General features: G+C 45.9%; 1 protein-coding gene across 3 annotated transcripts in view; it reads left to right on the top strand.

Annotated features, from left to right (window-relative positions):
- The window catches only part of eif2ak3 (eukaryotic translation initiation factor 2-alpha kinase 3), an 85995-nt gene that overhangs the window by 27501 nt on the left and 31893 nt on the right, over positions 1-26601 (top strand). For all 3 annotated transcript variants that reach the window (XR_010974790.1, XM_068028762.1, XM_068028769.1), the window contains 8 exons: positions 4398-4592; positions 7593-7726; positions 8647-8881; positions 9045-9219; positions 11093-11230; positions 19558-19680; positions 23054-23286; positions 25146-25258. Coding sequence is in view for 2 of the 3 variants with exons in the window: in XM_068028762.1 (XP_067884863.1) it covers positions 4398-4592; positions 7593-7726; positions 8647-8881; positions 9045-9219; positions 11093-11230; positions 19558-19680; positions 23054-23286; positions 25146-25258 (1346 nt within the window). In the remaining variant the exon portion in view is untranslated. The remainder of the gene's footprint in view (positions 1-4397; positions 4593-7592; positions 7727-8646; positions 8882-9044; positions 9220-11092; positions 11231-19557; positions 19681-23053; positions 23287-25145; positions 25259-26601) is intronic.

Below are 26601 nucleotides of genomic sequence, written 5' to 3'. Positions count from 1 at the left end.
CGTAGAGAGGATGTTTCCTCTGGTGGGGCAATCTAGAACGAGAGGTCATAGTTGTTGGTTAAGTGGATTTAAAACCGAGATGGAGAGAAATTATTTTTTTGATTTGATTTAGAGATACAGCACTGAAACAGGCCCTTCGGCCCACCGAGTCTGTGCCGACTATTAACCACCCATTTATACTAATCCCACACTAATCCCATATTCCTACCACATCCTCACCTGTCCCTATATTCCCCTACCACCTACCTATACTAGGGGCAATTTATAATGGCCAATTTACCTACCAACCTGCAAGTCTTTTGGCTGTGGGAGGAAACCGGAGCACCCGGAGAAAACCCATGCAGACACAAGGAGAACTTGCAAACTCCACACAGGCAGTACCCAGAATTGAACCCGGGTCGCTGGAGCTGCGAGGCTGCGGTGCTAACCACTGCGCCACTTTGCTGCCCGAAATTACTTCTTTCAAAGGGTCGTGTGTCTGTGGAATTCACGCACCCAGAGTGCGGTGGATGCTGGGACATTGAGTAACTTTAAGGAGGAGATAGACAGGTTTTTAATTAGTAATGGGTTGAACGGTTATGGAGAACAGGCAAGAAAGTGGAGTTGAGGCCGAGATGAGATCAGCCGTGATTGTATTGAATGGCAGAGCAGGCTCGCGGGGCTGAGTTGCCTACTTCTGCTCCTAGTTCTTGTGTTCTTATCAAAGAGAAAGGAATAGAAAGATATGCTAATAGCATTCAATGCAGAAGGGGTTGGGAGGAGGCTGGTGTAAAGCGTAAACACTGGTTGTGCTGAATGACGTTCCTGTGCTGCAAGTTCTATGAAAGCCTGGTTCTAGTAGGAGTGAATGTGGAGGATGAAGGAAAGCCCAATACTGACAGTTCTGCAGTTCATGATTCCACTTCAAATGGAATCCAGTGCTGCAAGGAGGTAATGAATGGCACCTTTTTAATCCTTCGATGGGATGTGGGCACTGTTGGCAAGGCCATCATTTATTGCCCTTGAGAAGCTGGTGGTGTGCTACCTTCTTGAACTGCTGCAGTCCATCTGATGTGGGTACACCCATAGTGCTGATAGGGAGGGAGTTTGCTCCAGTGCCAGTGAAGAATGGCGATCTAGTTCCAAGTCAGGATGGTGTGTGGCTTGGAGGGGCACTTGTAAGTGATAGTGTTTCCATGTGTCTGCTGCCCTTGTCCTTCTAGGTGGTAGAGGTCACGGGTTTGGAATGTGCTGTATGAGGAGTTTTGGTGAGTTGTTGCAGTACATCAGGAGTCAGGATATCTTCAGTATCTAGAAATCTATTGATCTGTCTTGAACATACCCAATGACTGAGCCTCCACAACCATCTGGAGTAGAGAATTCTAAAGATTCACCACCCTCTGAGTGAAGAAATTCCTCCTCATCTCTGTCTTAAAGGACCTACCTCTTATTCTGAGTATGTCCCCTGGGTTCTAGACCCCAGACAGGGAAACATCCTTCCTGTATCAGCTCTATAAGAATTTTATATGCTTCAGTGTGTGATCACCTTTCATTCTTCTAAACTGTAGAGAATAGAGACCCAGTTTCCTCAATCTCTCCACAAAGGACAGTCCCACCACCCCATGGATCAGTCTGGTAAACCTTTGTTTTACTCCATGTATGGCATCTTTCAATTTGCTCTTTGTATGATGCTTATTTTTGTAACATAATGGTTTTGGAAATATATTCATATGGATCATAGATTCATACTGTTGCACAATTACTGCAGTGCAAATGGATTCTGGGCTATAATTCAAATCGAAGCCATCGCACTTCTCTTCGCGCTCCTCCAGAGTGCGTCAGTTCGCTTCTCTTTTTTTTTTTTTCCCCCCCTCAACAGCCACTCGCTCCCACCCTCGTCGCTTCTTCACCTCGGCTGCTCGCTCCAGGCCTCACCGCTCCCCCCCCCCCCCTCTTGGCTGCTGACTCCTGGGTCTCCCCGTCGCCCTTCGGCCGCTGGCTCCCCGCCTTGTTTTTTGGCGACTCAATCCCTGCCCCAGGTAGCGCAGCAGGGAGCGATTAGCTGAAGTGGGGGAAGCGACTAGGGCGGGTGCAAGCAGCTGTTGGAAGGTGGCAGGGAGCAAGTGGCTGAGGGGGGACGCGGCGGGGAGCGAGCGGCCCTGTTCCAGCATGCGATGTTTTGGAACGCATGCACAAATTAGTCCTGGCAAGCTGGGTGCTAGCGTAGGCTGCGCATGCTCTGCACCATGCTGGCAGGAAGAAGCGTTCTCTGTATGTGCGCGGCTGGGAGCGCACTAATGACATCGGCGCTTGGCTGTGTTGTCAAGAGCCCTTTTGTTCAGGTTTTGCAAATCGTCTCCTGTATTGAGCCCTATCAATTGCCTTTCCCTTTGTTCTGTGCAGTTAACTTCTTATCTCCACACTGACTTTTCAGGGATCGCATTAGGGAGTTAGCCTGAGAACAGATGTGATGACAACTGCACATTAGACTCGTCCATTGCTTCAGCACTGCTTGTGTTCAGTGAACCAGTGCAGCATATTTAACTGGCATTATTTGGTTGGAGGATACTAAATTGTGGACATCATCTTTGTTTTGTGTTCAGCTCAGATCGTTGGTACTTGCCACTTCTGTCTAGAGCATGAGATCCATTTGTCTGCAATTTACCAGATTGCAGTGAGAAAATTTCTCAATGGTCATGCCCTGGCCAGTATTCTTTACTGAACAAAAGTCTCACTTCCACTAGATTAACTACTCATTCATCTAATTATCACATTCCTGTTGGTTCGATTGTCACAAAGTGGCGGAAATATTTGCTTAACTGACAACTCCTGCACTTCGCAAATTGAATGTGAAGAGTTTTAGGATACTTGAGATGTGCTGAGATGCTATATGATATCTCATTTATGTAAGGCCATGGCTTTCCAATCTAGTACAGCATGTGAAACATTGTTGGGTGTTGGAATTTCTTAATCTTGCTGTAATTCAGGTTAATCTGAAAGATGTCCCCTTGAAATATTGAAAGTGAGATGTTCCAGCAGGGCAGGTTTTTTTCAGGAGCATGTTGAACTGGAGTAGGTTTCCTCCAGTTTTTGGGGAGGGGCGGGTTAGGTGGAGGGAAGTGTGTTTTAATTTATTTCCACTTATTATTCTGCAACCTCTTGCCTCTAACTTTAAAAAAAAAAGTTTATTTGAGCAACGTGAAATGTGGTCACTGACTGCACTTAGGTTCAAGTCTCAGTGCAGAGTTTACCCCTGTTTAGAACTTTAGGTAGGGTGCAGAAAAGATTCATGAGAATGGTTCCAGGGATGATTGACTTCAGTTATATGGATAGATTATCGAAGCGACGGTTGCTTTTCTTAGAGAAGAGGAGATTTGATAGAAGTGCTCAAAATTATGAAGGGTCTGGACAGAATAGGTAGAAACTCTTCCCATTGGTGGAAGAGTCGAGAACCAGGAATGGTAAAAGAACCAACGATGACAGGAAAAACTTTTTAAGCGGTGAGTGGTTAGGAGCTGGAATGCGCTGCCTGAATGTGGTGGTGGCTTTCAAAAGGGAATTGGATAAGTACCTGAAGAGAGAGAGAATTTGCAGGGTTACAGGAAAAGGAAAGGAAGGGGGAGTGGGACTAGCGGAATTGATCTTTCAGAGAGTCGGCACACAGATGACGAGCCAAGTGGCAGCCTCCTGTGCTGTAGCCATTTAACATTCTGTTCTATGATTTTTATCCTCTTTTATCCTATTTTAAGATTTATTTGTTGTAACTTAACCACGTGTACACATAGCAACAGTTCATCATGCTCTACACACCCAAACTTGGTCAAACAGCCTGTAAATCTAGTGATGTTTAAATTTTGTGCATTGTATATTCCATGCTGTGTATATGTATTTGTAAAATAACTCTATGTAAAAATATAATTTATAATAAGGTATAATTAACATTTTTATATTTATCTCTATCCCCCTCTTTCATTCACGTGTGCATATATTCATATTCCCCAAACCCCTGATTTTACATTATATTATGTATATGGATTCACTAAGTCCCAAGAATGAATGTGCAATTAAACCCACAATGAAAGAATATCTCTGCTGCCTTAGCTGTGGGTTTGAGTTGCTAAAACAAAGTCATGTATTTTAATGGGATTTTCTGTCCTATATGTCACCCTAATGAGGCATTGTTTCTATTGGGATGTTCCTGGCCCCCTTTCCTTTCCCCTCCCCTTTTCCCCTTCTGACAGTTATACGTTGGAATATGCAGCAGCCACAGAACAGTGTTCCATCTTGGCTGTGTAAACCGATGGTTCTGAGGCTTGCACTGTTGCTGTCTGCCAGTGTAAATGTATGCTGTGTTTGTGCAGTGCTGTTGCCCACAGCTTAAGCTGCATAGAGGATGTAACAGCTGTACTTATCTGCAGGTCTTTGGGAACAAAGTAATAATTCCGTCCCTGGATGGGCACCTTTTCCAATGGGACCGAGACCGAGAGAGCATGGAGGCAGTTCCTTTTACGGTGGAGTCTCTACTGGAATCATCCTACCGACTTGGCGATGATGTAGTCTTGGTTGGAGGGAAGTCACGGACAAGCTATGGGTTGGACGCATACACTGGAAAGGTAACTGAATTTATGGATGTGATTCCATTTCATAGAATATGTAAGTTCCGAAGAAGGGTCACTGACCCGAAACGGTAACTCTGCTTCTCTTCCCACAGGTGCTGCCAGACCTGCTGAGTATTTCCAGCATTTCTTGTTTTTATTTTATCATAGAATATGTAGACTGATACAGCACAGGAGGCCATTCAACCCATTGCGTCTGCACTGGAAGAGTTACCAAGTAGTCCCATCCCTCTGCTCCTTCCCCAAATCCCTGCAATGTTTTTCTTTTTAAATTTATCCCACTTTTCCTCATGGGGCCTTTCAGACTTGAAAACAAATCTGATCACATTCTTTGATGAAATATTGAGGTTCATTCTAAAGTTGTTTTTTTTAAAAAAAGAAAGTTACCTAAAAATTGCAGTGTCTTCTTGACCTCAGTCAGAAGTACTGTAGCTCCAGTCCTGTGTTGGCTTTTGAGTTCATTAATCTAAGTTGATGCAGCATTAAACACTGTTGCAGGTATTTGAGCTCAACTAACTGATGCTACCAGAAAAATGCTGTAAATGACCCAGAAATGAAGGCAGCAAGAGCTTTTTCTTGAGGGAGGACTGCTGCCCAAGAAATAACAACTTTTTTTTAAAAGAAAAGTGCCTTTTTCGACTTTTTGAAATCCACCTGAATCATTGGAGCAAGCTGCTCAGCCCCTGGTGTAATATCCCATCCGAAAGAAAACCGCTCCCAATGGACCTCCTCTCCTGGATTGTTTTTTTATTTGTTATGGGGATGTGGGTGTCACTGACTGGGCCAGCATTTATTGCCCATCCCTAATTGCCCTTGAGAAGGTAGTGGTGAGCAGCCTTCTTGAACTGCTGCAGTCCTCGGGGTATAGATACACCCACAGTGTTGTTAGAGAGAGCTCAACCGATCACCCCCGGAAAGGCCCCAAAAAGTGCCTCTTTTCCGGGGACATCCTTTCTCTTCATCTTGAATCTGGGTTGCAGTCCCAGCATTGGCCACTGCTCTCAGTGGCGCTGCTGGCACAAAGAGCAGCTGGCCCACTGATTGGCCATCTGCTCCATTAGGTGGGACTTCCTGCATCAATGTGGTAGAAGTCTCCGCTTCGGACCTATTTAAGGGCTTGGGGACTATAAAATGTGGTCTCGATTCCCAGGTCCGGCGCAGGCAGGATCACCATCGACTTTTCAGTCGGTGTACGGTTCCCGTCCGAGAGTAAAATTCTGGCCTGGATGAGTTGCTGCTGTGCAACTTCTATATGGTACACACTGCTGCCACTGTGCGTCAGTGGTGAAGGGAGTGAATGTTGAAGGTGGTGGATGGGGTGCCAGTCAAGCGGACTGCTGTGTCCTGGGCAGTGTCGACCTTCTTGAGTGTTGTTGGAGCTGCACCCATCCAGGCAAGTGAAGAGTATTCCATCACACTCCTGACTCGTGCCTTGTTGACAGGCTTTGGGGAGTCAGGAGGTGAGTTACTCGCTGCAGAATTCCCAGCCTCTGATCTGCTCTTGTAGCCACCGTATTTATTTGTGGCTGGTCCAGTTCAGTTTCTGGTCAATGGTAACCACCCCCCCAGGATTCAGTGATGATAATGCCATTGACTGTCAAAGGGAGATGATTAGATTCTCTCTTGTTTGAGATGATCATTGCCTGCCACTTGTGTGGTGCATATGTTACTTGCCACTGGATGTCATCCAGGTCTTGCTGCATATGGATACGGGCCACTTCAGTATCTGAGGCATTGTGAATGGTGCTGAACATTGTGCAGCCATCTGCGAACATCCCCACTTCTGACTTTTTGATGGAGGGAAGCTCATTGATGAAGCAGCTGAAGATGGTTGGGCCGAGGGGAACTTGAGGAACTCCTGCAGTGATATCCTGGAACTGAGATGATTGACCTCCAATATTCACAACCATCTTCCTTTGTGCTAGGTATGACTCCAACTAGTCCCCACATGGACTGCAGCGGTTCAAGAAGGCAGCTCATCACCACCTTCCCAAGGCCAATTAGGGATGGGCAATATAGCAGAGAGTTATTTATTTCTATTTAGAGATACAGCACTGAAACAGGCCCTTCGGCCCACCGAGTCTGTGCCGACCATCAACCACCCATTTGTACTAACACTACATTGGCCTAGATTATGTGCTGGAGTCCTCGTGTGGTGCTTGACCCACATCGCCTTGTTTGGATGAGATCTTGGAGCTCCTCACAGCACCCTTAATCTTACCTGCCCCTTCTTTTCAGATACTGTTGGGCCATCTTTCTGTGCTTTTTTTTCCATTTTGCCCATTAATTAGTCAGATGTTGTATTTTTTTAAGTGTAAAGTATGTGCCAGTGCTGATTCAGAGCTGTGCATGCATAAACTGGCAGTCTGAAAAGCATGGTTGCTGTTTCTGTGCTGCTTTGCCTGTTTTCAAAACTCATTCCTGCCCCAATACCAAGCCACCGCGTTTTGTGGCTCTGTATTCCTGCTGCCCTTGTACGTTGGCAGGAAGAAACTTCAGGAAAAAATAGCCTCTGCTTAAGATTCAGCTTCCAAGAAATGTTAAATATTTTTGATTGGTTCAGATAGAGTAGAATGGAAGGAGACTCGTGTGGAACAAAAACACTGCCGTGGACTTGAATGTCCTGATTGTATGCTGTAAATTCTGTGTAATTTTAAAGAAAAAGTCATGTGCATTGAACATTGTGCACCATCGGGCAGTTACAGTCAGTGTACATAATAAATGCCTTCTAGCATTGGGGATGTGAGACAGAGTTGCACCTCCTTACAGCCCTTTAGGAGACACTGGGATTTCAATTGGGCTTTTCTGTAGCACAAATCATCCCGAGTTCAGTTGCTATAATACCCCAGCTAAGGCTCCACTTATATTTTGCTGTTCTGCATGTGGTCTGATGCTGTTCGCAGTAGTGGATGTTAGAAATTAATTTGGCACTGCCACATGCCTGGTTTATTTAAAAAGGTTCTTGTTTTCTCTTTTATTCCGCCCTCCCCTCCACAGATGCAATATGTCTGCTCCGCGGGGGGTTGCCGCCGTTGGGAAGAGGAGACTACTGAGCAGGGTTCGGACCTCCTGCTGCTGCAGCGCATGCAGAAAACGGTCAGGGCTGTGGGGCCGCGATCTGGTGCCGAGAAGTGAGTTTCGATCGCCGTTCTATTCATCGGTGAACTTAGATTTAAGATGGGCGTCTTGGAGGGGACGGTTGGAGCAGGATATTAACCTCTGCAGAAATTCTGCCTCTTTCTGTGTCCACCCTATTTTGGTGTTTGAGCCAGCTTTAGCAGGCCAGTTCTACTACTGTTTTGATGTCAGCACTGTGCCAACAGATACCCATTGGCACAAACAGTAACTTGAAAGTTGGGTAGATGATCTGACTGTAGACCACACTACAAGGAGTAAAGGGTTAGATGTTTTTGAATTAATCCCATGCCACTTGGGTAGGCAGTCTGTTGGACCATCTTTAGAAACATCACTAGATATGTTTTAAATATTGGAAAACCAACTGGAGCATTAGGTGCCAGCTAAAGTTAATATGTAACAGGCCTTCGAGGGGCAGATTATACTTATGAACTGCTGTGCATTACCTGCAGTGTAATTGGCCTTTCATAAATTAACTGGCCATGTTCTGAGAGGCTACGTTGGCTCCTGCTCCAGCAACACCTTGATTTTATAATTCTGAGCCTTATTTTCAAATTCCTCCACGGCCTGGCGCGCCTCTATATCTGTCATCTCCTCCGGCCCTACACCCCTTGGAACTCTGCACTCCTCCAATTCTGCCCTCTTGCACATCCCTTATTTTAATTGCTCCAGCATTGTTTGCCAGCAGCTGCCAAGGCCCTAAGCTCTGGAATTCCCTGCCTAAACCTCCCTTTTTTTTTAAGACGCTCCTTCAAACCTACCTATTTGCCCAAGCTTTTAGTTACCTGTCCTAATGTTTCCTTATATGGCTCGGTGCTATAATTTTATTTGATAACACTCCTGTAATACTGAAGGCACTATATAAATGTAAGTTGCTGTTAGTTGTGTGGCAAACTCTGTGCTTTATTTTCTTGAGGTGGAACTTCAGTGTTGGACACTATGAGCTGAGGTTTGTTCGAGATGCCACATCAAGGATCAACTACATTGAGAGTAGTTCCAGTGCTAGCAGTAAGAATGGACAATCGAAAATATTCTCTGAAGGGGACCAGGAAGCCACCTTTAAAGACCGGGTTATAAAAGTCTCCGTCTCGGACTGGAAGGTTATGTCTTTTAGTAACAAACAAGGCGGGCAACTGGAGTGGGAGCACCAGGTAACAAAAAAAAAAATTTGATGCATGGGTCGAATATCAAGAGAAAATTGTGTTTTTAGAATCAGTCAAATTCAAAATTTCTGTTCTGCTCTGTAGGTAAACAGTTTTCAGAGGTTTGCGCCTAATTGTGATGTATTTTTGCCCTCTCCTGTTGCTTGGCCAGTTCTGTACTCCAGTCGCATCAGCCTGGTTGGTTGAGGATGGGGAAGTGATCCCTGTCAGCCTCTTCGATGATGCCAGCTACTCCGCTAGTCACAGCAATGAAATGGAGGATGAGGAAGACATCGTGGAGGCTGCAAGAGGAGCGGCTGAGTCAGCGGAGTCTGGTGTCTATCTTGGTAAGGGGATGAAACTAAACTGCAGTATTAGAGTGTGGAGTATGCTGGCACCATTTTAAACTTGCCAGCTTGGCACCTTGGTGTAGGCTGTGCCGCATGTCAGCATGAGGACTCCAGTGCAATGGCGTAATTTCCCACGTTGTGATTTCTAGACCGCTAGTTGGATACTATGAAAGAAGGCTAGGTCCTACTCACCACCTTTGAGGAAGTGACAACTGAAATGGCCTTTGGAAAGTCCAAGGCCAAAAGGAAGAAGTTGCACATGAAAAGCTGTTGGAGAAATATTACCGCTAATTTGCAAACAGAACATTCCCACAAACAGCAATTAGCAGATGATTGGTTGCGGGCTAAATAATGGCCAGGACACTAGGGCGAGCTGCCCGGCACCTCCGAGATAGTGTCACGAGATCTTTTTTGCAACCCTCCCCAGCTCCCCCTTCCCCTTTAAGCGAGCCTAGATTTAACATCTCATATGAAAGGCAGTACCTCTGACAGTGTGGCACTCCCAGTACTGCATTGGAGTTTGCGACCGAATTGTGTGCTCAAGTCTCTCGTGTGGGACTTGAATTCATCAAGGCTGACCTTAATGGAATCATTCAAGCCATATATGCTGTCACTGCTTAAAAATAAGGAGTCGCCCATTTAAGACCGATGAGGAGAAATATTTTTTTTCTGAGGATCGTGAGTCTTTGGAACTCTCTTCCTCCAAAAGGCGGTGGAAGCGGAGCCTTTGAATACTTTTAAGGCAGAGGTAGATAGATTCTTGATAAGCAAGGGGGTAAAAGGTTATCGGGGCTAGGTGGGAATGTGAAGTTGAGGTTAGAATCAGATCAACCATGATTTTATTGAATGGCTACTCCTCCTAATTTGTATGTTCATATGCAGTGGTTGGGGGTGCGGGGAACCTTTTTTATCTGAATGGATGTACTAAAATGGGACATATCGCCTTCCTCACCTGTAACTATCCTGTAATCTTGCAAATCACATAACATGTTTGGGAAACCCACCCCCCCAAAAAAAAATGGAAGAAAATCTCCGAATGGAATACCGAGCAAAGCTAACTAATGCACGGAGTAAATTGCAGCAAAGTGTAATTTGAAATGCGAAAACCCCACAAATTACCTTCATTTTAAGAAGTCCAGTAGCCAGGTGCCAGGACACTGCACTTTTATCAGGTAAAGCCTTGACTGAATTTGAGATTTAAGGCTAGTGTATGGCCATGAGCTCCAGTTGGTCATTGCATGATTTCTGTGACCCGAGAATACAGATGCTCTGTTGCTAGGAAGAAGCTTCAGAGAGTCATGACCCCTGGTTCAGATCAGCTTCCAAGTGTGATGAAGGATATGTTGCTGGAGTTAGATGGAGTCGAGTGGGAGGAATCTTATGTGGAGCATAAACCATCTGGGCCCAGTGTCCTGTTTCTGTGCTGTAAAGAAAAAAAAAACTGTGCAATGAAATGCTCCATTTTATATAATGGAAGGGTGCAAGGAATACAGGTAGCAGCAGAGAGCAGCTTGTGATCTTCATAAGAGGTGAAGAGAGCAACAAGGAAGACGCAGCCAGTCGGTCAGCATTTGAAAGAATAAGATAGATATCCGCTATGCTCCACTGCACTCATCCCTTGTTAGTACTGACAATGAGCCAAACCCTCAATACACTGGCTTTCCGCTTCAGGTGCTAACTGATTCGATATATTTGTCATTTTCTGTTTTTAATTTTCTGTTTTTTTTTAAAAACAGACTAAATTGTGAATTTGAGACAACTGCAATTGAACAGGAAAATACTCAGTGAATTTTAAACCCACTGAACTCTTGTGTTTTGTAATATTCCTGCCATTTCTAAACTGTCCCATCCTTTCGCTCTGTTATTCTAGGCATGTACAAGGGACAGCTGTATATGCAGTCGTCTGTTAGATTGTGTGATAAATTCCCATTGATGGTGCCAACTATGGAGGACCATGGGGACAATGAAGTCATGTCTTTGCCTAACGTCAGATGGAAGCCTCTAATCCGTAAGTTATTCAGTACTGAAGCAGCACTTCAATTGTTTGACATGCAATTGCCTTGAACTTTGCTTTCCCTGAAAATGCAGCTCTTTTCACTTCAGAAAGACAATGCTCTCTCTTTATCACTACCCATATTACATGTTAATTATATACAGTTTTACAACATAAAAACAAGTTATTCAGCCCAATTGGTCAATACCAGTGTTTATGTTCCACACAACCCTGATCACACCCTATTTCATTTCACTCGATCACCATATCCTTCTATTCTTTCCTTCCTCAAGTCCTGATGTAGCTTTCCCTTAAATGCATCAGTGCTATTTCCTTCCACTACTCACTGTGGTAGCGAGTTTCACATTTTAACCGCTCCCTGGGTAAAGAAGTTAGCCTAAAATCCCTACTTGAGTAAATGTCCAATGTTTTTTCTGAAACTATTTAAATCTGTTCAGTTTGCGAGACTAAAGTTTACGAAAGAATCTTGGTGAAGCCTTTTGGTTTTTGTGAGATGCACTCTGCCTCTAAGCAGTTTTTCCATTTATCAGTGTTCGATTGGAATAAGCAGCAAAAGAACACCCCATGCCATACCTTCACCCCAGACCCCCACTACACCCCTCGTCTGCCCCATAAATAAGGAGCAATTTGTGAATTGGACACATTCCCCCTCAGTTTGGCTCAAAATCCCATTCACTGAACGGCTGCATCTTCCTTGCCACCACCCTTGCCTCCTCGCTGGCTGCAAGAGCTTTTCCGATCTTCCAATCCCTCCCATCCCTGGGCTGACGTTTGTCTTCAGATGTACCCCTTTTCCAGTAATGCCAGCCCCCTGACACTATCTCCGAAATCACACTGGCCAGCTGATGTTCCTCTTCCCTAATGGTTGTCGGGCTGTCCCATGGCTCAATTTTCCTTCCTGTGCTCTACGAGTATTTCCTAGACAAAGTCCATTGAAGAGCAACCCTTCCCGTGCTCCCTTCCATCCCATTCCCTATTCTCATTTTTTTTCCTTTTGATCTTACTGTGAAGGTTCACTAGATTTTTTTTTTTGTACATTCATGGGATGTGGGTGTCGCAGGCCAGGCCGCTTGGGGCGGCACAGTGGCGCAGTGGTTAGCACCGTAGCCTCACAGCTCCAGGGACCCGGGTTCGATGCTGGGTACTGCCTGTGCGGAGTTTGCAAGTTCTCCCTGTGACCGCGTGGGTTTTCGCCGGGTGCTCTGGTTTCCTCCCACAGCCAAAGATTTGCAGGTGATAGGTAAATTGGCCATTATAAATTGCTCCTAGTGTAGATAGGTGGTAGGGAATATGGGATTACTGTAGGGTTAGTATAAATGGGTGGTTGTTGGCCGGCACAGACTCGGTGGGCCGAAGGGCCTGTTTCAGTGTTGTATCTCTAAATAAAAAATAAATAAATAATATATTGCCCATCCCTAATTGGCCTTGGGAAGGTGGTGATGAGCTGCCTTCTTGAACCGCTGCAGTCCATGTGGGGTAGGTACACCCACAGTGATGTTAAGAAGGGAGTTCCAGGATTTTGACCCAGTGATAGTGAAGGAACGGTGATATAGTTCCAAGTCAGGATGGTGTGTGACTTGGAGGAGAACTTTCTGGTGGTCGTGTTCCCTGCATTTGCTGCCCTTGTCCTTCTAGTTGGTAGAGGTCATGGGTTTGGAAAGTGCTGTCTAAGGAGCCTTGGTGCATTGCTGAGTGCATCATGGAGATGGTACACACTGTTGCCACTGTGCGTCAGTGGTGGAGGGAGTGAATGGATGGGGTGCCAATCAAGCGGGTTGCTTTGTTCTGGGTGGTGTTGACCTTGAGTGTTGTTGGAGCTGCACCCATCCAGCCAAATGGAGAGTATTCCATCACACTCCTGACTTGTGCCTTGTAGATGGTGGACAGGCTTTGGGGAGTCAGGAGGTGAGTTACTTGCCGCAGGATTCCTAGCCTCTGACCTGCTCTTGTAGCTACCGTATTTATATGGCTACTCCAGTTCAGTTTCTGGTCAATGGTAGCCCCTGGGCTGTTGATAGTGGGGGATTCAGCAATGGCAATGCCATTGAATGTCAAGGGGAGATGGTTAGATTCTCTCTTGTTGGAGATGGTCATTGCCCGGCATTTGTGTGGCGCGAATGTTACTTGCCACTTATCAGCCCAAGCCTGGATATTGTCCAGGTCTTGCTGCTTTCCTACACTGACTGCTTCAGTATCTGAGGAGTTGCGAATTGTGCTGAACATTGTGCAATTATCAGCGAACATCCCCACTTCTGACCTTATGATTGAAGGAAGGTCATTGATGAAGCAGCTGAAGATGGTTGGGCCGAGGACACTACCCTGAGGAACTCCTGCAGTGATGTCCTGGAGCTCAGATGATTGACCTCCAACAACCGCAACCATCTTTGAGCTAGGTATGACTCCGACCAATAGAGTTTTGCCCCTGATTCCCATTGACTTCAGTTTTGCTAGGGCTCCTTGATGCCATACTCAGCTGTCTTGATGTCAAGGGCAATCACTCTCACCTCACCTCTGGAGTTCAGCTCTTTTGTCCATGTTTGAACCAAGGCTGTAATGAGGTCAGGAGCTGAGTGGCCCTGGCAGAACCCAATTTGAATGTCACTGAGCAGGTTATTGCGAAGCAAGTGTGAGCTTGATGGTACTGTTGATGACACCTCTCATCACTTTACTGATGATTGAGAGTAGGCTGATGGGGCGGTAATTGGCCGGGTTGGACTTGTCTGTCTTTTTTGTGTACAGGCCGTACCTGGGCAATTTTCCACATTGCAGGGTCGATGTCAGTGTTGTAGCTGTACTGGAACAGCTTGGCTAGGGGCGTGGCACGTTCTGGAGCACAGGTCTTCCGTACTATTGCCGAAATATTGTCAGGGCCCATAGCCTTTGCAGTATCCAGTGCCTTCAGTCGTTCCTTGATATCACACAGACTGAATCGAGTTGTCTGAAGACTGGCATCTGTGATGGGGACTTCAGGAGGAGGCCGAGATGGATCATCAACTTGGCGCTTCTGGCTGAAGATTGTTGCAAATGCTTCAGCCTTATCTTTCGCACTGATGTGCTGGGCGCCCCCATCATTGAGGATGGAGATTATTTGTGGAGCCACCTCCTCCAGTTAGTTGTTTAATTGTCCACCACTATTCACGGCTGGATGTGGCAGGACTGTAGAGCTTAGATCCGATCCTTTGGTTATGGGATCGCTTAGCTCTGTCTATCGCATGCTGCTTATGACGTTTGGCACGCAGATAGTCCTGGGCTGTAGCTTAACCAGGTTGACACCTCATTTTGAGGTATGCCTGGTGCTGCTCCTGGCATTCCCTCCTGCACTGTTCATTGAACCAGGGTTGGTCTTCTGGCTTGATGATAATGGTAGAGTGGGGGATATGCCGGGCCATGAGGTTACAGATTGTGGTTGAGTACAATTCTGCTGCTGCTGATGGCCCACAGCGCCTCATGGATTGATTCCTATGATGAACGGTTGAGTAAATTGGGCCTATATTTTCTGGAGTTTAGAAGAATAAGATATGATCTCATTGAAACAAACAATATCCTGAAGGGGTTTGACAGGGTATACACTGAAACGTTTCCCCTGCCTGGGGAATCTGGAACATGAGGGCACAGCCTCAGGAAATGGGATTGATTGAACATTTAGGACTGACTTAAGGAGAAATTACTTCTTTGAGGGTTGAGAGTCTTTGGAATTCTTCTACTCCAGAGGATTGTGGATGCTTCATCATTGATCATTGCTCCATTGTTGGGTTCCAAACATGATTTACAAGATCATAGGATAGTTACAGGTGAGGAAGGCACTTTGTCCCATTTTAGCTCCATCCATCATTGAGTATTTTTAAGGCTGAGACAGACAGTTTTTTGCTGTCTCGGGGAATCGATATGGCGAGCAGGGCAGGAAAATGGAGTTGAGGCAGAAGATCAGCCATGATCGTATTGAATGGCAGAGCAGGCTCAAGGGGCCGAATGGTCTACTGCTGCTCTTATTTCTTGTCTTCTGGTTCTGATTCAACTGAAAAATACAAATTGATCTTGACTACCTTTGTGTAGGACATGCCTCACAAATATGAATTATCTAGGCTACCACCACAGGTTTTTGTTTTTATTCACAATTTTTGCCTCTGATTTTGTAATCTCTAGCGCTAGGAACGATAATTTTCATTTCAACCAATAAACTTCACTTTTCCTCTTAAAATTGAGTTTGGGGAGAATTTCCAAGTGCCATTTAGTGGACATGTTTATGCTAATATTGACCCTAATTTCTGACTGACTTGGGTATGCACATTGACTAGCATAAATATAAATACCTTCAGCTTCCGCTTTTGTTGTTCCAAGTCAGAGACCTTTTTTTTGATGGGTGGAAGGCGGTCGAGAGGAAAAGAATAAAGATTAGGAAGGGAGTCAGTTCACTAGATGGATCAATGCACTTGAGCAAGTGAAAAAGTCTTCAGATTCTTTACTTTGTAAGCCATTTCTAACATGAACTGGATTAGTATCTTACTGTCGCAGGGCACAGGACTTGTGGAAATGGGTGGATGTAATAGTCACATTGTCCACCAGGTGGGACCATTGGACCATTCTGCTCTGATATTTTTTTAATTTCCAAAATATACTTTATTCATAAACATCTGTAAAAATTACATTGCCAGACAGTTTCCAAACAGCACCAAAAAATACAAACATTGCAAGGGAGATCAGTTTCCTTCAATACTGTCATGAGTTCCTTCCCAACCCTTCCGTTTCACAATTGTCATGTCAATTACAGTTTTACATTTACAGCAATTCAGAATATTAACGATACAGTTCGAGGGGTTTCCCATGGATCCAGCCCCTCAGTCCAGCTTGGTGGGGGAACCTTACACTGTGGTCTTTCCCCATTGAGCCTTTGCTGCGGCTGCCCCAAGCTTTAGTGCGTCCCTCAGCACGTAGTCCTGGACCTTGGAATGTGCCAGTCTGCAACATTCGGTGGTGGACAACTCTTTGTGCTGGAAGACCAGCAAATTTCGGGCAGACCAAAGGGCGTCTTTCACCGAATTGATAGTCCTCCAGCAGCAGTTGATGTTTATCTCGGTGTGCGTCCCTGGGAACAGCCCATAGAGCACAGACTCCTGTGTTACAGAGCTGCTTGGGATGAACCTTGACAAAAACCACTGCATCTCTTTCCACACCTGCTTTGCAAAGGCACATTCCAGGAGGAGGTGGGCGACCGTCTCTTCCCCACCACAGCCAACGCGGGGGCACTGTGCGGAGGGGGCGAGACTTCGGGTGTGCATGAAGGATCTGACGGGGAGGGCTCTTCTCACCACCAGCCAAGCTACGTTTTGGTGCTTGTTTGAAAGTTCTGGTGATGAGGCATTCCGCCAAATGACTTTGACGGTCTGCTCGGGGAACCATCCGACAGGATCCACCGTTTCCTTTTCCCGTAGGGCCTTGAGGACATTCCGTGCAGACCACTGCCTGATGGACCGGTGGCCAAAGGTGTTTTTCCGCAGAAACTGCTCCACGAAGGATAGGTGGTACGGCGCCGCCCAACTGCATGGTGCGTTCCGCGGCAATGTGACCAGGCCCATCCTTCGCAACACCGGGGACAGGTAGAACCTCAGCACGTAGTGACACTTGGAGTTTGCGTACTGGGGATCTACACATAGCTTGATGCAGCCGCACACGAAGGTGGTCATCAGGATGAGGGCCACGTTGGGTACATTTTTCCCGCCCATGTCCAGAGATTTGAACATCGTGTCCCTCCGGACCCGGTCCATTTTAGATCCCCAGACGAAGCGGAAAATGGCTCGGGTGACTGCCACGGCGCAGGAGTGGGGTATGGGCCAGACCTGCGCCACGTAGAGCAACAACGTGAGCGCCTCGCACCTGATGACCAGGTTCTTACCCACAATGGAGAGAGATCGCTGCCACCACATGCCCAACTTTTGTCGTACCTTGGCTACTCGCTCCTCCCATGTTTTGGTGCACGCCCCGGCCCTTCCGAACCATATCCCCAGCACCTTCAGGTAATCTGACCTGACGGTGAAGGGGACAAAGGATCGGTCAGCCCAGTTCCCAAAGAACATGGCCTCGCTCTTGCCGTGGTTAACTTTGGCTCCCGAGGCCAGTTCGAACTGGTCGCAGATGCTCATCAGTCTGCGCACGGACAGCGGATCCGAGCAGAAGACGGCGACGTCATCCATGTACAGGGAGGTTTTGACCTGAGTGCCTCCGCTGCCTGGGATTGTCACCCCTCTTATGCTCGCATCCTTCCTAATAGACTCAGCAAAGGGTTCAATACAGCAAACAAACAAGACCGGGGACAGAGGACAGCCCTGTCTGACTCCAGATTTGATCGGGAAACTTTCAGATTCCCACCCGTTGATTGACACTGCGCTACTGATGTTTGTGTAGAGCAGTTGGATCCAATTGCAGATTCCCTCCCCAAACCCCATTTTGGAAAGCACGTCCATCATGTAGGTGTGCGATATCCTGTCAAAAGCCTTCTCCTGGTCCAGGCTGATGAGGCAGGTGTCCACCCTCCTGTCCCGTACGTAGGCGATCGTATCCCTGAGTAGCGCGAGACTATCAGAGATCTTCCTGCCGGGTACAGTACAGGTCTGATCGGGGTGAATCACCAACTCCAGAGCAGACTTGACTCGACGACTATGACTTTGGACAGAATCTTGTAATCAACATTAAGCAGTGAGATGGGCCGCCAATTTCTGATTTCTGCCCTCTCCCCCTTCTGCTTGTAAATGAGGGTGATGATGCCTTTTCTCATGGATTCTGACATGCTGCCGGCCAGGAGCATACTCTCGTATACTTCCAGCAGGTCTGGGCCGACCCAGTCCCACAGGGCCGAGTACAACTCGACCGGTAAGCCGTCGCTCCCGGGAGTTTTACTCGTCTCGAAGGACTCGACGGCCTTTGTCAGCTCGTCCAGAGTTAGCGGCTTGTCCAGTCCCTCCCTCCTGCTGTCATCTAAGACCTCTGTGAAAGATGACAGGAAGGACTGGGAGGCTCTGCTGTCTGTGGGCTTCGCGTCATAGAGCCCAGCATAAAAGGATTTGCTGATCCTTAGTATGTCGGGCTGCGAAGACGTTACCGAGCCATCTTCTTCCTTCAGGCTGCTGATAACAGAGCTCTCTCTGTGTACCTTTTGGAAGAAGTAACGCGAGCACGTCTCATCCTGCTCGATGGAGCGGACTCTGAACCGGAAGATGATCTTGGAGGCCTCCTTGGCAAAGAGCGAGGCCTGCTGGCTCTTCACCTCTTGGAGGTCCTCCTTGACCTCGACCCCCATTGACTGCAACCGGAGTAGATTTTGCATAATTTTCTGGAGTCGGGACAGTTCCCTCTGTCTCTCTCTCTCGCCTTCTGAACACCTTTGTGGATGAAGAACCTCTTGATGTTCTCCTTAATCGCTTCCCACCAGTGAACTGGAGACTCAAAGAGGGGTTTCACGGTCCTCCAACCATTGTAATCCCTTTTGAGTTCCTCAACGTTCTCTGGGGTCAGCAGTGTCGCATTGAGCTTCCACGTCCCTCTGCCAACCCGCTGGTCGTCCTGTAAGTGACAGTCGGCCAGTAAGAGGCAGTGGTCGGAGAAGAACACCGGCTTGACGTCGGTGGATCCGACCGTGACAGCACGGGACACAAACAGGAAGTCAATCCTGGAACGGGCAGACCCGTCCGATCTTGACCATGTGTATCTGCGCTGCGCTCCGTCTGCAGGTTTGCTGAAGACGTCGTGCAGTTTGGCATCCTTAACTGTTTCTATTAGGAATCTGGACGTAGCGTCCAGTTTGCTGTCTCTGATATGTCTTTGAATAAAGGAAGGCTCAGATTTATACTGTGCCTTTCAAGACCTCAGGATGTCCCAAAGCACCTCATAGCTTTTATAGTCACTGTTGTAGGAAATGCCACAGCCAATTTGCACATTGCAAGGTCCCACAAACAGCAGTGGAATAAATGACCAGATTGTTTGTTTTTTTTTTTAGATATTTTAGTTAAGGGGTAAATGTTGGCCAGGACACTGGGGAGCTCTGCCCTGCTCATCAAATACTGCTGTGGAATCTTTTACATCCACTGGTGACGACAGATGGGAGCCCTGGTTTAATATGTCATCTGAAAAAGGGCACTTCCAATAGTGCTGTGCTCTTTCAATACTCCATTGCAGTGCCAGCCTGGATTATCTACTCAAGTCTCTGGAGTGGGACTTGAACCCATGACGTTGTGACTCGGGTGAGAGTGCTACCCACTGAGCCATGGCAGCCAAGCAACATAAGCATGTTGTCTAGAGATAGTAATCTAAAGTGTGTTTCTTTTTTAAAGATTCACCAGCTAGAACACCAGCATTGATTCGGTCTGATGAACATGATAAATGCCTCAGCAACGATAGACACTCTCATGATGAATACAGTAATGGAGCTTTGTCAATTTTACAGTATCCATACGGTAAGTGTTACAGCTTCTCTACTGAGTCCAGCATCTCTATCTTGTGTTTGCTGTAACCAATACACAACTTAAAATAAACTGCTAAATTCTAGCTCCCATCTTTTAATAGTAACAATGCCCTTCAGATCTCCTCAATTTTAAGGAGCTGTACAGTTTGTGCTTGAAGGCATGGGCATGAATGGTCTTGATTTACATCCTTGGCCGTGCAGTCTTGGGGTTAACATATTTGGATTCTAAGGGTTAATGAAAACATGAAGATTCAGTTACTTTATTGGAAGGCTATCCAGAATGTTTTCAAGTTTGTCCAGCTTGATATGAGTAAGACCCTTTAATAGCACCTGTGAGTACTCATGCCCAAAAAGAAGGGTTTATATGATTTAGTGTATGGTTGATTTTTGCCTGTGCTCCTCCCTTTTCCCCCTCCCTTTCCAGTTTTCTCCTATTCTCTCAGTGCTGAATGTCTGGAGTGTAGTTCCACAGGTGCCAGTATCACTTGCTCAATTGACTGTTCGTCATGTGGGTCTAGACTGTGAGCTTTGCTAACATTTTCCAACAGTTGTCTTAATCTTGTTGCGACTATACAGTTTCCAGTCCTGTTTGTACTCTGTCTTTACTCTCAGCGTCATTGGATACAGCAATGTTGTGATGATCTTCCTGGACTAGTGATCCCATAACTTTCTGTAAATTTAGAGAACGTGTGGTCAAATCCCACAATGCGTTTTGAGAATTTGAAACCGGTTTAAAAAATAAATGAAGTTTTTTTTCAAAAAAAATCTGAAGTAAAACTGGTGTCAGTAAAAGTGATCATGAACCTGTCAGATTGGTGCAGACTACTTCGCTGATCTGTAGGGAAGGAAGCCTGCTGTCCTTATATGGTCTTGACTGTGTGTAACTCGAGTCCCATACTCGATGTAGTCGAACCTTGACTAACGTCTGAATTAGCCTCGCAAACCAGTCAGATGTATCATATTGGTGGTTTATGAAGACCCGATAGCGCCACCTCAGGCCACTAGGGATGGGGAATAAATGCCGGCTTTGGGATCGAGGAGGACTCGTTCCACTCGCCTCGATGGTTTCCGAGATGGATGATTCCAATGTGTTATCTGCAGACTCTGCTGCATGAGGAGCAGGCTGCTTGAAGGGTCAGGGAGATGAGTAGTTTGAAGTTTTGCGAGCTGCTTCCAACACCTCGACATTGCCTCCGCATGTTCCCAATGAAGTCCCTCGAGGTGTACAATGCCTTCCCAAATGAGCGCTCTCCAGGATGGTCACTTGTCAACAGGGATGTTTGATGTCTTCAGGGATGCTTCAAGGACATCTCTAAGGTGTACCTGCTGCTTCAGGAGTCTGGTGTCGTGATGTGAACGACATATCCTGCCCAGCGTAGCTAGTTTTGGGTGATGAGTGGCCAGATTCTGGGCAGGTTGGCTTGGGAGAGGACGCTGCTGTTGAACCACCTTCCCTGCCACCTGATTTGGAGGATCTTGCAGAGGCACCTCTGGTGGTGGTACTACATTTGCTGTAGGTTGTCCAAGTCACCAAAGCGCATCAAAGCACAGGGATCATTGCTGCCTGGTAAGCCATGATCTTAGTCTCTGGTTTGAGATACTGATCCTCAAATGCTCTCTTCCTCAGTTGGCCAAAGGCTGAGCTGGTACATTGAAGCCGAGAGGAGGCTCCCAAGGTGTAGAAAATGGTCCACATTTTCCAGGATCACACGTTGACCTTGATTGACGGAGGAGGAGTTGTGCTGTGGAGCTGGTTGGAAGAGGATCTTCGGTTTCCTCCTGTTTAGTGAAAGACCCATTTTCATATACTTGGGTCAAGGAGTTGGCAATGATCTGGAGCTCTGTTTCAGAGAGAATGCTCATGCAAATGTCATCTGCATACTGAAGCTTGCCAACTTAGAGAGCAAAATCCTCATTACCTTCAGTAGAACAGCAGAGGGCACTACGAGGCCAGATACTGCAAGATTCCATCTCTTGCATTTGTTTCCTTTAAGAATAGCAGTTGTACTGAAGAGAGTAAGTGAGCACAGCAGCACTTCTTGTGGGTGGGTTCATGCTGGTATTGTGCTTCCAGGTGTAACATAGACAAAGTGATATTTGCTTTGGGCAGGGCCTTTAATTGGCATGCTGGCATAGCACAGGAGTCCCAGATCATCAGGAACTTCCAATGATCACAAAAGGAAAATTGATTATCTCTCTGTGCACAGATCTATAATTGTGAATGTTGCACCAATCGACCGAGGTTTAAATCTATAAGATTTGCAGTGAGAAAGGTGGAAACCTGGGCTTATAACTTCAGGCATGCAAAGAGTAATAGTTGTTCTGTCCTATTGTTAATGAGGTGTGTAAACCGCCCCATAATTCACACAGAAAATAAGCACTACTTAACTTTCAGCCGCGCGACTGCAGAGATGGGATGAAAAACACTTTTCCTATTTCAGTAAAGCTTTTCTTTGTTGGTTCAACTGACGTTGTGCTTTGTGATTCTGAAGAGTTTATTTAGTTGCCACCCGTTGTAGAAGGCTGAGCGCTGAGGGGTCGTCTGGCTCAAATCCTGAGCTGGGAGGAGAGCAATTTTTGGACAGATTTCTTTGCAGCACTGAATACTCTCCCAAAGGAACTAGTTGTGATGATTACTTCTTTAGGGAAATAGTGGGTAAACATTCAAAGAAAAAGATAACTGATCATGATGGTGGGGGACAGTGTAGAGAAAGAAAGGGCAGTGGGATTGATTTTGGATTGCTGTAGCAAAGAGCTGGCACAGACACAATGGGCTGGAATGGCTTCATCTGTGCAGAAAACCTGCAGTTTACGACTCTCAAGCATAATACAAGAGTGTTCTAGTAACAAAAAAACTGTATTTATATAGCACCTTCAACTTAATAAAACATCCCAAGGAGTTTCACAGGAATGGTATCAAACAAAATTTGACACTGAGCCACATGAGATATTAGGATAAGTGACCAAAAGCTTAGTCAAAGAGGCAAAGTTTAAGATGTATCTTAAAGGAAGGGAAAGGTTTCGGGGAGGGTATTCCAGAGCTTAGGGCCTTTGCAGTTGAAGGTGGTGCCATGAAAATTATGGATGAGCAAAAAGTCAGAATTAGAGGATCGCAGAGATCGCGGCGGGTTTGTCAGGTCAGAGGACGTTGGGGATGAGGGGAAAATTAGGCCATGAGGAATTTGAAAACCAGAATGAGATTTTTAAAATCGGTGCATTGCTGGACCGGGAGCTAATGTAGGTCAGCGAGCTCAGGGGTGATGGGTGAATGGGAGTTGGGGTGAACCAGGATACAGGCAGCAGAGTTTTAGATGAGTACAAATTTGTTACTGTTGTGGTGAAAACCTTTGTGTTTGTGCCAGCAGACAATGGTTATTATCTACCTTACTATGGGAAAGAGAGAAGCAAGCGTGATGCCCAGATTTCCATCAAATTCTTCGACTCTCCGAAGGTAAAGAAGAAAATCAAAAATAAAGACCCTGTTCTCCTGCTAGAATGGTGGAGGGAAATTGTTGGCACCATCCTCTTCTGTGTTCTTGCAACTACTTACGTTGTTCGTAAGCTTGTCCGGCACCCAGCTTCAGTCACGGTACATACGGTGAGTCACTGTTTATATACCTTTCAAAAATGTTTTGCATTTAATTAATTCCGGAGCTAGTTCAGATAGATATGTACCTTTTTTAATCAGGTCCAGAATGCTAGTGCATCCATCCATATTGTACAGAATCCACTGTCACAAAAAATGATCCTTGCTATTCTTCAATTATGATGAAATTTCTAGATTCTGTATGTGGTCAGTACTGGCTTCTGGAAACCTTGAAAAAAAAATGAACTGGTAAATGGATGAGAGTTGAAGAGGTTCTAGACCTACAGGGACATCTCTGCAAATGTCAATTTAATAATTTATATGATTTGGGTGGGGCTCAAAAGCTTGTAGATTTTTTTGTTTCCTTCGTTCTCAGTCTATGTAGGTGCAATGCAGCTGGTGCTCTGGTTTAGCCCTCTCCCTTCCTCGGTGTTTTCTCCCTCTACCTGCCGCTTGGCCGTGCCTCTCCCTATCACTGGAAACTCCTCCAGCCGTACAGCTTTCTGGGATTCCTGATATTCCATAACTCCTCCATTAATGGTCATACCATCAGCTGCCAAGGGAATAAACCCTGGAATGGGCCCCCTACCCTCCCCTCACCCCCAAGACTCTTTGACCAAGCTTTTGCTCCCCTGCCCTAATATCTCCTTACATTGCTCTGTCAAATTTTGTCTAAATACACTATTGTGAAATGCTTTGGGATGTTTTACTACTTTAAAGGTGCTACATAAATGAAAGTTGTTTGAACTATCCCAGCATTCATGCCTCACATGAGAGGACTCCTTCAAAACAGGACCAGAAGTTTACCCAAGTTCATGACCAAGCAGTGTCTGCGGGGAGACGGGGAGGAAACTTGAAGACTTTTGCCCTTTTATTTCCCTCCCTATTTTGTTTTTCTGTTGTAATTTCTGAGAGGATAGATTATGACCTGCTGTCTGGTCTTGTTGTCTTTGGGTGGGTGGGGGGTGGGGGGGGTGGATGTGGGGAAACTCAGCAGCTTCCTTTTGAAGCTGTGCTATCCTGAAGGTAACTGTGGTGAGCTGCAGGAGGAGCCAATTGATTACACAAAGAAAATGCTACAGCATGTTGCTTATTAAATGAACAGTGATGTCATGTTGGCAGATCAATCTTGCTGAGGCCTTTCTGTCCAGCTGCCCCTCCCCTCTATAAATTTACTGCATGCTGCACCCCGTTTGCAAGGGATGGTATTATGGCCATGTAGTGAGGGGTTTTGAGTGCTTCCCACTGTTCAGCTCCCACCTGACCCCAGCAAGTGTTTTTTTGTTATTGGGGTTTCCTCTGTTCAAGATCTCTCTCGATTTGATCTCTGATCTTCCTCCCTGTGGTGACCGACTGGCCCAGATGTGGCTACTTCACACCTTCTTTGTTTCAGAAGAGCCCATTCAATTCAAAAATGTTTCATTGGGTTCAGGATGCCTGTAATTGACACCTCTTAGCTTTGGAATGTATCCTTCTGTTCTTGCCAGACAGTAGAACTCTGGCCATTTTGAAACATATTGTCCACTTTTTTTAAAAAGTCCATATTTGTAACTCTTCAGGTTGAGTTCTTGAATTTTCAGTCGCAGGTACTAGAGGTCAGAGACTAGGGGCTCAGCACTCTTGCCCTGGCACCTACATGGATTCCCTATAAGTGCGGTGCTCCCACTAGAATTATAGAATAATGATACAAGCACAGAAGAAGCCCATTTGGCCTGTTGTTTCTGTGCCGGCTCTTTGAAAGAGTTATCCAGATTTTTCAGTCTTTATCCACTAGAATAGCAGGGTCACCTCTTCATACCTTCGTAGTTCTTGTTCAGTAGGGTGATGACTGGCTAACACAGCGGCCTCTGTTTGTTGTCTGTCCTGTGCAGCCATGGAAAGAGTCGGGGTCACCATGCAAGACTGACAGCACGAGCGATGCAGCTATAGGAGAAGTAAAAGTTGAGCTGGGAAATACCTTTGGGACAGCTGACTATGTATCCAGGTAAAAGCAAGCAAAATTAAACTTCATTGTCATTTGTGTTTGAAGGTGCATGTGTTGTGGTGAATTTTACCCACAGTGAGACTAAGCCAACATGTCTAGCTCACCATTCCCAAGACTTGAGCACGCAAAATAAAGTTGACTCTTCCGTACACTGCTTAGAGAATGCTACATTGTCAGAGGTGCCGTCTTTTGAATCAAACGTTCAACCATGTTCCCCATCTGCTTGTTCCTAAAGTTCAAGTGGCTGTTAAATATTTCCCATATGCACTATTTCAAGAATGGCAAGGAATTCTGAGAATTCCACATCTTGGCCAATTTTTTTTTCAACCAGAGTCATTGAAAAAATAATTTACTTGCTATTCATCTTGCTGCTACCCATAGAGTTGTTGTTTTTTGGAAAATGACTGCTGCATTTACTGATTCCCTTCAGAGTAATTTGCTGTGCATGAAGTTCTTTAGGGTGCTTGAGAGAGACGTGATTTGCTGTACAAATAAAATCCCTTTTCTCCTCCCTTGTTGTTTTCACTAAAAGCATTGAACTGCTGGGGGTTGCATGTGTGTTGTCCATGGCGCATTGGTTTGTTTACTGTATATTAAATTTGGTACTCCTTCAAGTTTTTCCTCTTTCTGCGTCTTTAGCATTTCTTCCTTGTGTTCCCCAGTCTAGCACTTAACAGCTAGTAAGAGCTGAGCAGCTGACTTGTTTGCACATATCTGACAGAGGGTCTGCGCATTTGACAGCTGGAGGTAGCAGGCATGGCTTGGGATAACTTGTCTGCTATCCATTTGAATGCTCACCTAACGAAAATCTGTAGTTCTTTACTGTTGACAACTATATGTTGTACTCCCTGACCACATGATGTGTTTGTGGTCCTACTATTTCTTCTGAGAGCCATAACTCTGTATTAATCTAAGTAAAGATCAGGCAAAGAAAAACTGCTGCAATCTTTTTTGGAGGCACCTCTCATAATTTCCCACTGCTTGACCCCAAACTAAAGGGCTGTTAATAGACCTTTCTCCAGTAATGGTCATTCAAGTTGGGCAATGGGGATCTGTTTACCTTGGTTCTTGTATGATCTCCTGAATTTTCTTAATACAAATTTGTAAAGCTCCATTTATTCAAATAATATTGGTAGTTAACACCGGGGGGTGGTGCGCGGTGGTGGTTACCATTGACCAGAAACTAAACTGGAGTAGCCAAATACCGTGGCTACAAGAGCAGGTCCAAGGTTTGGAATTCTGTGGTGAGTAACTCACCACCTGATTCCACTTGCCTGGATGGGTGCAGCTCCAACAACACTCAAGAAGCTCGACAACATCCAGGACAAAGCAGCCTGGTTGGT

Source organism: Heterodontus francisci, chromosome 1, assembly GCF_036365525.1.
Source record: "Heterodontus francisci isolate sHetFra1 chromosome 1, sHetFra1.hap1, whole genome shotgun sequence".
NCBI classification, from domain to species: domain Eukaryota; kingdom Metazoa; phylum Chordata; class Chondrichthyes; order Heterodontiformes; family Heterodontidae; genus Heterodontus; species Heterodontus francisci.
The sequence above is the reverse complement of the archived record's forward strand: the minus strand, read 5'-3'. Positions and strand labels throughout refer to the sequence as shown.